Here is a 14,496-nt window from a genome sequence, read left to right on the forward strand (position 1 = left end):
GCTGTAGACTTAAGAGCAAGTGGTAGACTGCATGCCCAGCAACTTAGAGTCCCTGAGTTCAAATCTCAGTACTACTAAAAAAAATTGTTTCTCTTTGCTACATAATACTTAAATTAACATACCTAAAATATTCTCGGGCTGGGAAGGTGGCTCAGTGGTAGAGCGCTTGCCTTGCATGCATGAGGCCCTGGGTTCAATTCCTCAGCACCACATAAACAAAAAGAACAAAGCCAGAAGTGGCGCTGTGGCTCAAGTGGTAGAGCGCTAGCCTTGAGCTGAAGAGCTGAGGGACAGCGCCCAGGCCCAGAGTTCAGGCCCCATGACCGGACCCCCCCCCAATAAAAAAATAAAATAAAATAAAATATTCTCTATCCACACCTTTACAAGAAATGTTTGTGGAATGTTATCCAAAAACATTACTGATTTTGTTAACTGATTTGTACTTAAAGAAAAAGCATGTAGGTTCAGAATCTACATATGTCCATTAGGGCTTGCTTAAAATGCATTGCTTGTGAATATCGCTGTTGTAATATATTAGAAATGATCTATACAACTTGGGGGGTTGGAGTGAGGGAAAGTAGGAGAAAAATGAGGGAAGGGGTAACAAATTTGACAAGAAATGTACTTATACCTTACTTATATAACTGTAGCCCCTCTGTACAATGCTTAAAAACTGCACTGTTTATCTTTGCTGGTTGCTGTTGAAAACTCAATGGATGACAAGGGCTGTTTATTTTCTCTTCCAGTTCTACCAGTTTCCTTCAAATATTCTTAATTTTTTCAATAAACATATGAATATTTAAAATATCTTGAAAAACTGCAGTCTTTATTGGTATCTGGTATCTATAAACCTGATACTTTTTGTTTAACTCAGAGACCTCACTTGCAAGACAGATACTCTACCACTTGATCTGAACCTTCAGCTCTTTTTGCCTTGGTGATTTTTGGGTGAGGTCACACTTTTATGCCTGGGTTAGACTGGGCTGTGATTCTCCAACTTGTGTTCTCGCTGCGGATGGCAGGCTCAAGCCACTGTACCTGCCACTGGTTGAGATGGAGTCTCACAAACGGTGTGTGTGTGTGTGTGTGTGACACACATGCCTGAAACGGTGTGTGTGTGTGTGAGAGAGAGAGAGAGACACACACACATGCCTATGCTGCTCCTAGGGCTTGAACAAGGGCCTAGACACTTGTGATGAAGTCTAGTGCTCTATTACTTGAGCCACAGCTCTACTTCTGGCTTTTTTTTGTGGTTAATTTGAGATAAGAGTCTCACAGACTTTCCTGCATGGGCTGGCTTTGAACCATGATTCTCAGATCTCAGACTCCTCAGTAGTTGGGATTACATGAGCCACCAGCTCTTGCCTCTCATAAACTTTTAATTCTGGAACAGCCTTGAACTTTGATCAGCCAATCTCTGCCCCCGAAGTAGCAGGATCACAATCTTGAGCCACCATGCCAGCCAAGCTCTAGGTTTTGATTGGTGACTTTAGTCCAGTTATATCTATTCTAACTAGTCATAATTATGAAATACATCTATGGTGACAGTGGCTTCAATTAAGGAGCCAGCTCTTGGATACAGCTTTGAGGTCACTGAGGAAGGTAACTGTTTCCTCACATAAAACAGAACCATGGTTTCTTATGCATCAGGTTCCAACCAATTATATCATCTAGCTTTTCTTAAAATTTTTAAACAAAATTCTTTCAGAGACAACATATTATATTCTTCAATAAAATTGAAAACATTCATTTTGCTATGTATCATGGAACACTCTCTGGTTTTTAGTAACCACCATTCTATGAGATCAACTTTCTCAGAATCCATATAATGAGTAAGATCATGGGGGTACTTGCTTTTGCTGTGCCAGGCTTATTTCACTTAACATAATGATATTCAGTTTTATCCATGTTGTTACAAGTGACAGAATTCATTTTTTATTATTGGATAATATTCTTGTGTATGTGGATTCCTAATTTTCTTTACCCATATATTAGTAATGGGATGGTGGATTACATGAGAAACTTCTACACTGTTTTTCATAACTATACAAATTTAAACTCCCACCAAAGGTGTACAGGTTCCCCCTTTTTCTATTTCCCCATTAGAATTTGTTACTTTTGTCTGTTTGATAACAGCCACTCTAACTAGAGTACAGTGGTATCTTATTGTGGTTTAGATGGGCATTTCCTTGATGATTAGTAAAGTTGTGCACTTTTCCATATTCCTGTTGGAGATTTGTTTTTCTTTTGAGAATGTCTATTGAGGGACACTGCTCAGATTTTAGCTGAATCATTTGGGTTAGTAAGCATGGAACAACAAGAATATATGACAACTGGCCAGGTATAGTGGTGTATGATTTTTCTCCCAGCATTCAGAGGCAGAGGAGGAAGGATCCTGAGATTCAGAGCAGCCTCTATAGCAAGAAACTCTCTGGGGAAAAAAACAAAAACAAGGGCTAGTGGATGTAACTCAGTGGTAGAATGTTTTCCAAGTATAAAGGGTTCAATCTGAAACACCACAAACATATACACATATAACCAGGAAAACAAAACTAGAAGCCAAGTGCCAAGTGCTAGAAAAATTCAAAATTAAAAAAAAACATAAATCCTTTCCTTGAGGTTGTTTTTTTCAACTGTAGAGGGTTGCAATTCTGTTGGTTTACTGAAGAGTTTTCTCAGACATGGAACAATTGAGACTGAGCAGCAGCCTAACTGCACACTCCTTACAGCAGGCTTTCACCACTGTCTCCAAGTGTGTGTGCCTGGCACAGCCGCCCTCGATGACTCACGCTGTAAAACAACGCATGCCACTCCTCCAGTCTCACTTTGAAATAACAGATTCATGATCAATTCCTGAAAAAGCCAGTGTTAAAATATCACTTAGCTTGTGCCAAATATTTGTGACAATGCAAGCATGCTCTACACTAAGCAACCCCTGTCATTCCTTTCAGAAAGCAGTAGTTTTCTCTGAGTAGTTTCAAAGATGCTCTTCCTCCAATCCACAGGACTGCTCTTGTTCTAGCACTGTTTCCAAAGGTACACATCACCACCGCCAAAATCACGTGTGGTATGTTTTAACTCACATAACATCTGATTCCAAATAATTTAACACTAAGCCTCTCCCAAATGTCAGCATTTAAAGATGACAGTTGCTCAATGGGTTTAATTGTAAAGATTCAGCTTCAAATAGCAAAATTACATCAAACAGAATAAGGCGATTACTCCAGTGGCACATGGCATGCACAGGCACTTGTGAGGCCTGGTGGCTGCCAAATGTTCTGTGGTTCACACAGCCTGTTTACCTCCAGGCTGACTTCATTTACCTTTCTCATGGCAAGCAGGCTTGCCTGCTCCAAACTCTCTATGCAAAGAAGCACGGAGAGATGGGCCGGGTGGTTGTGGTCACACAGCTGCCATACGGAAGTGATGGGGGCCCTTTCAGGCTGGTGGCAGCAGAGAGCCGCGTGCTGCTGGCGCTGTCTGGCTAGGGGGCAAGCCTTTCAAACAAATAAAGCTCTGAGCATTTTGGATATACTATAAATATATGGATTTCTTCCAAAAGAGAAAAAAAAGGGGGTTTTGTCTGGGAACAATATAATAGAGTATTTTAGATTAAAACTAGGCTTCTTGAGTTCTAGCTTCACCAATCATGAAACTATTTGAGTAAATTACTAAATCTCTCTCCCCTTCTGCCTTCCTTCTCTCTCTTGGTCCTCCCCGCCTCCCCTCCCCAGGACTGGAGCTTGACTCAGAACCAGAGTACACCCCCTCAGCTTCTTCTCTCAAGGCTGGTGTTCTACCACTTGAGCCACAGCTCCACTTCCAACATTTAAGGGGCTTGGGGCTGGGAAGGTGGCTCAGTGGTAGAGCGCTTGCCTTGCATGCATGAGGCCCTGGGTTCAATTCCTCAGCACCATATAAGCAGAAAAAGCTGGAAGTGGTGCTGTGGCTCAAGTGATAGAGCACTAGCCTTGAGCTGAAGAGCTGAGGGACAAAGCCCAGGCCCAGAGTTCAGGTACCACGACTGGCAAAAAAAAAAAAAGGCCAAGAACCAACATTTAAGGGGCTAATTGGAGGCTGAGAGTCCCATGAACTTTCCTGCCCAAGCTGGCTTGGAATCATGATCCTCAGATCTCACCCTCCTAAGAGCTAGGATTATAGGCATGAACTACCAGTGCCCAGATGAATTTTTCTCTTATACCTAATAATAAAACCATTTTCAGAACAAAGTTCTTACAAAGTGAGAGAAATGTCATTAAAAAAAAAATCTAAGCACTTAGTTGGCTTGCTTCCAAGTTCCCCTTTTCTTTTATCCTGAGTAATGATGTAAAGTGTTCTTGCCATCCTAAATCTGAAGCCAAATCTCACTGAGTCACTGGACCGTACTATGGAAACTGTCTTCTGCTTTGGTAGTTTGAGAAAACAGCACTTTAGAGACCTGATGGACAACCTCACAGAAGTGTCCACTCCAGAGAAACCATAAACATCACTCACTCTAGGCCTTCAACTTTGGGGATGACATACAGCTACTAGTCAGAGGGCCACGCTGAGTTAGAGCCTATGAGGCAATACTTGTACAGAATACTGAAGGAACTGGGATAATATGCAGAGACAGCTGCTACCTAAAAACAGAGGTAGAAGTACTTTGATCACAGAAGCTTCACAGTGAGGCAGAGGCCATTACTGTCCCTGTATTACATATAAGAATAAGCACAAAACGGGTGACATTAAAAAAAAATGTACTCATTAACTGACTCATGTAACTTTAATCCCTCTGTACATTACTTTTATGAGAATAAAAAATAGAAAATAAATTTAAAGAATAAGCACAGAGAACTATGTACCGAAGTCTGAGAGTGAGATTTTTTTGACTTGTGCAATCTGATTCTAGAGCGTGTGCTCTTGACCACAATACCCCTGCTTAAAGTGAAATACACTTCTCACAGTGATAGGCATTACTGCATTTGCAGCTTCTCTTTAAAAAGGCTGGTATTCCTTTTCCCACTCTGTGGAGGCATGCATGAAATCGATGCAGCTTTATCAGAGTCAGTATCATTATGTTTACTCCACTAAATATACCCACAAAGAATGTTCTGTTTTCACAGAGAGATATGTTTGTCTTCCATGATGACTTCTGTGAGACCTCAGCCTGCTAATACTCACTGATGATAATACAATGCCTTTATGCCTTGCAATTTTCGGCCACTTAACTAGTCTGTGTATTAAACCTGAGAAGTTCATAGCTCATTTAAGAAATAGGTAGGAAAGGGAAAAATGAGAATCCAGTCCCTTAGAAATAAATGGCAAGGCAATCAGGAAAATGATAGTGGGAGAGTTCAAATAGTTCAAGAAGCATTTCATCAATAAACATTCTCTGAGAACTCAGATCCTCTTGTCATAGTTTTGCCAAATCCACAAGACAAGAACCACCTGCTGCCAGGCACTGGTGGCTGACGCCTGTAATCCTAGCTACTCAGGAGGCTGAAGTCTTATTCAATGTCAGCATGGGCAGAAAAAGTCTGCAAGACTCTTTTTTAAAAACATTTTCCATGAGACTTTTATATCTAATTAACCACCAGAAAACCAGAAGTGGTGCTATGGCTCAAGTGGTAGAGTACTTGCCTTGAGCTGAAGAACTCAGGGATAGTACCCAGGCCCAGAGGTCAAGCCCCATGACCGACCCCCCCCCCCAAAAAAAAAAAAGAACTACCTGCCCTGACATGTCCTAAAACATGTAAGAGGAGCCACGCCAAGTAGCCTACCCTCCCATTACAGGAGGACTATACCACAAGCCCACACAACCATGGAGTAGCTCTAGAAATAGCACAGTTAAGCAGGGTATCCATGGAGCAAGCGTTTTCTTCAGAGGGAAGACAACTTGTATCAGAAAAAGCTAAAATGACAACAGGTAGCTATACTAAGTGAAACCTGATAGAAAAGTGTATTAAAAGCACTTCACTTGTGAAGAGTTCATGGAGCTCATGGAGCTCTCAGTGAAAAAAGTACAAAGATTATAGTACAGGGGAAATACCTTCTAAAAGGGAGCAAAAAAGGGATATGCCGGAAGCACTTCAGAGGATCCAAAGTTAACATGTAATCCCAACACTAACAACACATGATTCACAGCTCGCTCACACTGACAGAGTTCTCACAGCTGCAGCCTGTGAAGGTCTCCCATACTCTCTCTAGTGACATAATCAAGATGGGTCAAAGGCAAGATTCTCATTTCTTTCTTTCTTCTTTATTTTGTTCCGAAAGTTTTGGGGAGGGCCAGGGGGCTCAAGTGGCAGAGTGCCTGCCTAGCAAGTGCAAGGTTGAGTTCAAAGTCTACTGCTGAAACAAAAATCAGAAAACAAAGAAAAAAAAAAAAAAACAAGGGCCAACAGCATTTGAGCTTGGTGCTAGGGTTCTGCCGATAGCTTCTGTAATCCTCACTACTTGGGAGGCTGTGACAGGGACAAATGTTTTGAGGCCAACCTGGGGGGAAAGCAGTTCATAAAACCCCCTTTCTTGATAAACAGCTGTATGTGGTACACATCTGGGAAACTAAAATAGGAAGACTGCTGTCCAGGTATATATCTGAGTAGAAAGCAAAGAAGCCAGACCATCTAAAAAACAACCAGTGTAAACAATACCTGGAGACACGACTCAGCAGTAGAATAGCTGCCTATCAAGCATGGGGCCCTAAGTTCAAACTCCAGTAAGAGTGCAAGCAAGCAAGAAAGTGGTATTTTCAGTGCTTTTCAATGTTAACGCCGTTATTCAAGGGCACTTGGCCTTGTGTTCTCCGTGCTGCAGTCTTTCATCGGCAGTAGTTTGCTGGCTACTTACTCACCTGAGCCCCTCGGTCATTGACCAGCTCTACAGACCATCTGCCTTCATACTGAATCCACACAAATATTCCTCCATCTGCATCACATGTAGCCAGCTTCTGGTATGGTTCATTCCACCTCACCAGTACCACCTAGAAAACCAATAGAAAAATATTTATTACAGGAAAGAAACCAGAACTAAACACAGAGTGTAGACAGTCACAACAACAGGCTGGGGAAGGATTAGTGGAGAATCAGATGGGAGAGTCTACACATAAGAGTCTCATGTGGATCCAGAAACACTGGATAATGCTTCCCAGAAAATAGCAGACATCTGGACCAATAATACAATACGAATACATGCATTGCCATAAAAACAGAGAATACATATGACTCAGTACCTGCCTCCCACAGGTGTACAATGATCCCACATATGCTGGTCCTGTGTTTTTCAATTACAGTTATTTAATTTAGTACAGAAGAAGAATGGAGGTGAGTCTTAATTTCATTTTCGTACAGGAGTGGAAGTTTTTTCTCTATACTACACCTTATTTCTGAATAACATGGCCAAGTTGGAAAACATGTGGTTGAAATATCTACGTTATTCGGGATTTATCACAGCAATAATGTGAGTATAAGAGCCTCGGCTTTACTGTGGTGAGCATTCCTTGAGGCTGTCCCCAGCTGGCCCATCTTAATGACTGTGATGAACTGGTTCAGTCAGACGTTTGGCACATTCTACGTAGCTAACGTTGAGATGGAGGATATAAAGCACTCCCACTGCCTTCATTAAAACAAAAACTGAATGGGGAAGCCAGCACATTCACAGACATGTGGATACCACTGCCATGTGTTGATAAAAGAGGACCGTCTCCATTAGCAGGAGCACTCCTGCTATTCATCAAGGCATGAGCCCTGTTTCCTTACAGCATCCTGTACATAATAAGCTCATTATGACTTTTGTATATAGGAGATAGCACTGTGAAGTTTCCAAATTCTCACATACGTTCTGAAGTAGAAAATAAGTCTGAGGAATCACCACAAGGCCCACACTCTTTTGCACACCCACCTGTCTGTCCAAAGCATGCTTCATGTTTTCAAACCAACATACAAATCCCATAACTTCTCAAAGTTATGCAATGGATATACCTAATTTGAGGGTCTCTGAATGTGCTGCCAGGTTACTAAAGAGTTGGGAGAAACCCCAAGAATGGTCTGCCTAAGCCACAACGCTCAACATTTTCAAGAAAATGTTGATTGTTCTTCTAAAATGCGGTAAAAAAATTAAATGAAGCTGTGATCTTTGGAGACCTGCCAATCTCGAGTTAAATCTCAGGTGTATCCCATCTTGAGATTGCATCCCCTGTGCTTAGCCCATCTCTGCAGGTGCAATGCTGACACAATCCAGCATAGCTATCAGCTTGTAAACAGATCTATACCAGAGGCAAAAGGACTCTTTAAATACTGACACAGCAAACTTGAATATATTTTGCCAATTATAATATGCAATTACCTTACAATTTTGTAAAATTATACTCTTGAACTATTAAAAACTATGTCCACTAGGTTATCTTAAACTTCCAAATGCATTTTAATAACACTGTCTGCCTATGATAGCCAGATACTGTTAGGTGCTAAAGATAGAGATGAAGACATCTTTGGCCCCATGGCCAAATACTGTGCTCTATACAGAATTACAGAGCTAATGAACACAATAGGATTTAATTTTTCTTTAAAAAGCCAAATCAATCACAACGGAAATCTTTAAATGACAATGAATGTGTCAGAAAATTGAAAATGTCTGAACATTCAGTAAGGCCAGCTTCATATATTCCTTTCAGATGCATCAGTGTTTTCGCCTAAGCACTTCAATCTATGACTTGGATGCAGGTGCAGTTTGTCTCTACAGACCATCATTAGTCACAGAATCTCACACTTGTTTCCACTCTTCAGAATGGTGCCACAGAATAGCAGCCACAGAGTGGAACATGACAAACCTGATACTCATGACTAATTTTTAACTTATTTTCTTAAGTTAAAACAGTGAAGGTTCAACTACTAGGAGCTTCTCTGTAAAATAGTATCTAACAATGAGGTGTCATATTTCAGAGGTTAGTCGTATCATTTCTACTCTTCTCTCCTCGATCATGTACTACCATGCATAGTTGCATATGTAGTTAACATCAACAACAAAATCCATCTTCTTCACAAAATTAGCTTGCACAATCACAGCTGACAAAAACACAGAAGACCAAGCAAAAGGAAGTAGCGCTGTGGCTCAAGTGGTAGAGTGCTAGCCTTGAGCAGAAGAGTTCAGGGACAGCACTCAGGCCTTGAGTTCAAGCCCCATGACAACCACCACCACCAAAATAAAATTTTTTTTAAAAAGGCAAAGATACTTCTAAATGATTTCTAATACCAAATTATCTTAAGACAGTTATCCTGTTAAACATTTGTCAAACAAAACCTCCACAGACTCTATTTCATCCTACTGTAATTCTTAATCACATGAAATGCAATGTGATCTAGAAATGTGATTCCAATTAAGTTCTTCTTCACTTGGATTCTATCTAGCATAACCCAGCAGTAGAGAGTTAATGCCGCTGAATTGGGGACGGAGTCCTTCCAATGATACTTGGTATAAAAATGAATTGGAACTAGAAATATTGTTTTCTTGGATTAATATTCATTCTCATTTCCCTTCCTGTCTACAGTGCATAGCTGCCTACCTTATCTCCCAAGCTTATTTCCTGTTCTCCAAATCCTTCCAGCCCACTTGGCAAACCTAAGACATACCAGAGTGCTGAAAGGTTACCAGCCAGGGGGACCATCTGGGTTCTTAGTCAGTCAGATCATGCCGTAAAGTGCAATGGATCTGCCCCAACAGCCTATGGCACAGCTTCCTAGCTCTCTAAGGGAAAACAGGAATCTCATTTAGTCTAAGCAACAAAGAACTTTCACATTTAGGATGTTAAAGTATGCACTCTTCTACTAAGAAGAGGATGAGCTAGGTAGTGACCTATGCCTTCAATTATTTTTTCAATGCCAGCCAGTTCTGCTCATTCTATTATTTTAGTGGTATTGTTATCAATAAATATTTATTGAGAGCTACTAAAGGAAACTTGCAATAAAAACACAGGGCAGAATTGCTGAAAATCTATTTGCACTATAATCTACAATCTTGATGGTTAGCTTCATTTAATATGACTAGAATTGTTTTTTCTTTTTTTCCTTTTTTTGTTGGTCATGGGTCTTGAACTCTGGGTCTGGGCGCTGGTCCCTGAGCTTTTCAGCTCAAGGCTAGCACTCAAGGCTAGCCACAGTGCCACTTCTGGTTTTCTGGTGGTTAAATGGAGGTCAGAGTCTCACAGATGTTCCTGCCCAGGCTGGCTTTGACCCTCAATCCTCAGATCTCAGCTGCCTGAAATTACAGGCATGAGCCACCAGTGCCCGGCATGATTAGAATTATTTTCAAGAAGAGAAAAACAAGTGCTAATAACTGAGGATGGTCATCTATTGAGGTAGGAAAACCCTCCAGAAAATGTTCTCAGGAGACTACCATAATAAAAAGCCATATCACCAATGTTCAAAATGTTTCCTCAATCTAAAAAGAAGAAATTTGAATAAACATTAAATACTAGTTGAAAGGAATCCCTATGATTATCATCACTCTGTAATTTATTCAAAACAACAGTAAGTTCGAATATAAAGAAAAAATAATGGCTAGTTTTTAAGATGCATTTAGACATTTTAACAAAACACCCAAAGCAACTTAAAACAGAGGATAGAAGACATTCAATGAAAACAATGGTTTTACAGAAGCTGCTCTCCATTAAGTGATAATAAAAAGCCACATGTGGAGGAGGGCAAGAAGTAAGTCCTGGTCTTGCTACATGCCTACCATCTGCTAGGCTGTGGGTAACCTGGGGACCTTGTTTTTGCCCTTGCCCCTCATCTACTAAGGAGGGGTGATTACAACACACCTTTGGCCATGTCATTGTGAAGAGCAGGAAAACAGCGATCAGAACACATGAGGAAATGCTCCTTATCCCTGGCCATAAAGGAAATGCAAATCAAAGCAACTCTGAGGTTCCATCTCTCTGCAGTTTAGATTGGCTAACATCATGAATTTGAACAACAAATTTTGGTGTGGTTGTGGGGGAAAAGGAACCCTACTGCACTGTTGTTGGGAATGTAAACTAGCACAACCACTCTGGACAGCGGTCTGGAGGTTCCTCAAAAAATTAAACATAGATTTTTCCCTATGACCCAGCCAGACCACTCCTGGGCTTCTACCCAGAACATCACAAGCCTGAATACCATAAAGACACTTGCACAACCATGTTCATTGCTGTACCATTTACAATAGCCAAACTATGGAAACAGCCCAGATGCCCTACAATAGATAAGTGAATCAAAAAAAAAAAGGGATACCTAAGGAATTTTACACAGCCATTAGAAAAAATATCAAGTCATTTGTAGAGAAATGAGTGGGCCTAGAACAAATCATGTTAAGTGAGATAAGCCAAGCTCAAGAGAGACAAATGGTGCATGTTTTCTCTCATATGTGAAAACTAGACCTAAAATATACAGGGACATAAGTTATACAGGCCTCTAGGCATTCACACACAATGAGACCAAAGTAGGACAGTCTTAGGAGTGGAACACAAAGGAGCAATGCCTATGTGCCTATGATCATATCAAATAATATTTATTGACCCTCCCCCCACGGCATAACCCCTGTTTTCACTATATTAGATGTTGGTATAATTTGGGGACGGAAAAGGAAAAAACAAATTGTTTAAATAGGGATACAGGTGGACCCACTGCAACAATGAAATGTACAAGATGCTATGTCGAAAAATGAACTTTATAACTTGGGAGCGGGCGGGGGGTGCTGCTATGGGAGGGCAGGGATGGTAGGGGAAACAAAAGAGGAGGCAACAATGCTTGATAAATGTACTCATTACCTTACTCATGTAATTGTAACCCCTCCGTACGGTATTTTCACAATAAAAAAACTTAATAATAAAAAATATTTATTGAAATGAACTTCAGGAAATAGAAACAAAAAGTCTTTGCTGCAGTTTTTGTTTTCTTTTTTTTTGTCTTGGTTGTTCTTCTGTCTTTGGAAAGGTGAGGGGGAGCACAGAAATGGAGGAACAAACGGTAAACAAATGTAGCAGTGGTAGTCACTAGACACTGTTGAAAATAAGCTACACAATTTGTGGGCAGGAGTGGGAGAGAAAACTTGGGAGAGAGCAAGGGAAGGGGTAACATTATCCAAAAAGAAATGTACTCTTTACCTGACTTCTGTAACTGTGACCCCTTTGTACATCACCTTTATAACAATTTTTAAAATGTTTTAAAAAGAGAGGCTGGGAAGGTGGCTCAGTGGTAGAGCGCTTGCCTTGCATACCTGAGGCCCTGGGTTCGATTCCCCAGCACCACATAAGCAAAAAGAAAAAAAGCTTGAAGTGGCGCTGTGGCTCAAGTGGTAGAGCGCTAGCCTTGAGCTGAAGAGCTGAGGGATAGCGCCCAGGCCCAGAGTTCAGGCCCCACGACCGGACCCCAAAAAAAGAAAAAAAATGTTTTAAAAAGAATGGTGCCAGGTACATGGCAAACACACAATAGCCAAGACCTCTATCTCATTAATCACTATTCTGTGAACCCAAAGTTCACAAAGATAGCACAAGGTAGTTTCTAGACCCAACTTTTGTCACTTACACCCCCCTCCACCTCTGGCCTAGAAGACCAGCCTCACCACTTGCTCTCCATCTCCTCAGCATCAAGTATTTCTGCCCTTATGCCTGGGAAAGCTTTCCCAGGCCTCCTAAGAACTCCCTCTTGCAGTGACGATAGCACCTTCTATACATAGTCAGTTCATTCAAGACTGATTATCCCAATTTTCTCACTAGAGTTTTCTCTTCTTTTGGTGTCGGTGCCCAGCACCAAGCAGCCAGCCAGGAAATCTTATTAAATTGAATCGATCTGGTTAGATGATTAACTGTGTTTCTGTAGAATTCTACAATATGTCCTAGCTCTCAACAGTGAGAAGCTAACATTGGTTCAAATGAGATTTTCTTTTCAGTCACAGTTTCAGGCAAAATTCACATACCATACAATGCACTCAATGAAAGTGTACAATTCAGTGGTTTTTTTAGTACATTTAGAATTGTACAACCATTACAGGACATTTTAGAATATCATCAATACCTCTCCCCCACCAAAGCCCTGTACTCTTTAGCTATCACTAAACTAGCCTCTTAATTTTCCACCCAGGGATCCATCTAGGCATCTACTGATACTTTGTGTAAATGGAACCACATAATATGCCATCTTTTGTAAATCAATTATTTTACTTAGCATAATGTTTTCCAGGCATATTCATGTTGTTTCAGTATGATCAAATACTATTTCATAATATGGATGAACTTTTGTTTATCCATTCTTCAGATGATGAATATTTGGGTTGCTTCTATATTTGACTCTTAAACATTTGTGCACAAGTTTTTATATTTTCATATCTCTTTATTCGATCAAATGATAGATAAGTTTAACTGTGTATATGTGTGGTGTGTGTGTATGTGCACACGTGCATATACCAGCTCTGATTATGAACTCAGGGCTTAGGGTACTGGCTCTGAGTTTGTTTTTTGTTTTTGTTTTGTTTTGTTTTGTTTTGTTTTTCTTTTTTTGCGCAAGGCTAGAGCTCTACAATTTGAGCCACATCTCTACTTCAGGCTTTTTAGTGGTTCACTGGAGATAAAGAACTTCAAGGAGCCCATCCTTACGGCTTATACCTGTAATCATAGCTAATCAGAAGGTTGAGATCTGAGGATCATAGTTCAAAGCCAGCCTGGGGAACAAAAGTCCATCTGTGAGATTCTTTTTTTGTTGTTGCTGCTGGTCATGGGTCTTAACTCTGGGCTTGGGCGCTGTCCCAGCGCTCTTCAGTTCAAGGTAAGCGCTCTACCACTTGAGCCACAGCACCACTTTCGGTTTTCTAGTGGTTTTTATTGGAGGTAAGAGTCTCACGGACTTTCCTGCCTGGGCTGGCTTTGAACCACGATTCTCAGATCTCAGCCTCCAGAGTAGCTAGGATTACAGGCATGAGCCACCAGCACCTGGCTCATCTGTGAGATTTTTTTTTTTTTTTTGTGAACATACTGTACAGAGGGGTTACAATTACATGGGCAAGATAATGAGTACATTTCTTATCAAGCATTGCAGCCTACTCCTTTGTTTACATCTGTGAGATTCTTTATCTCCAATAAACTACTTAGAAAAGGCTAAATTGGCATTGTGATTCAAGTGGTAGAGCACCAACCTAGAGCATTAAAGAAGCTCAGAAGACCCCAGGCCCTGAGTTCAAGGCCCAGGGACCAGCAAACAAACAAACCTCAAAGGTTTTTATGATACTGGGCTTTCCTACCTGGGCCGGTTTAGAACCGTGATCCTCAGATCTCAACTTCCTGAGTTAGCTAGGATTACAGGTATGAGCCAAGAGCCCTCCCACCCCCCCACCCCTCCCACCCCCGCCCCACCAGTTTATATTTAACTTTTTAAGGAAATGCCATACCATTTTTCAAAGCTGCTATACCAACTTATATTCCCACCTACTACAAATGAGTGTTCCAATTTCTATACATTCTCTTCAATGCAGACTATTTTCTTGTCTTTA

General features: G+C 40.9%; 1 protein-coding gene across 2 annotated transcripts in view; it reads right to left on the minus strand.

Moving 5' to 3' along the window:
• Positions 1-14,496, minus strand: part of Tulp4 (TUB like protein 4) — a 148,815-nt gene that overhangs the window by 58,035 nt on the left and 76,284 nt on the right. For both annotated transcript variants that reach the window (XM_042702085.1, XM_042702086.1), the window contains exon 3: positions 6,836-6,964. In XM_042702085.1, coding sequence (XP_042558019.1) covers positions 6,836-6,964 — 129 coding nt within the window. The remainder of the gene's footprint in view (positions 1-6,835; positions 6,965-14,496) is intronic.

Source organism: Dipodomys spectabilis, unplaced genomic scaffold (genome assembly GCF_019054845.1).
Source record: "Dipodomys spectabilis isolate Male_0828 unplaced genomic scaffold, ASM1905484v1 ptg000302l, whole genome shotgun sequence".
Classification (NCBI taxonomy): domain Eukaryota; kingdom Metazoa; phylum Chordata; class Mammalia; order Rodentia; family Heteromyidae; genus Dipodomys; species Dipodomys spectabilis.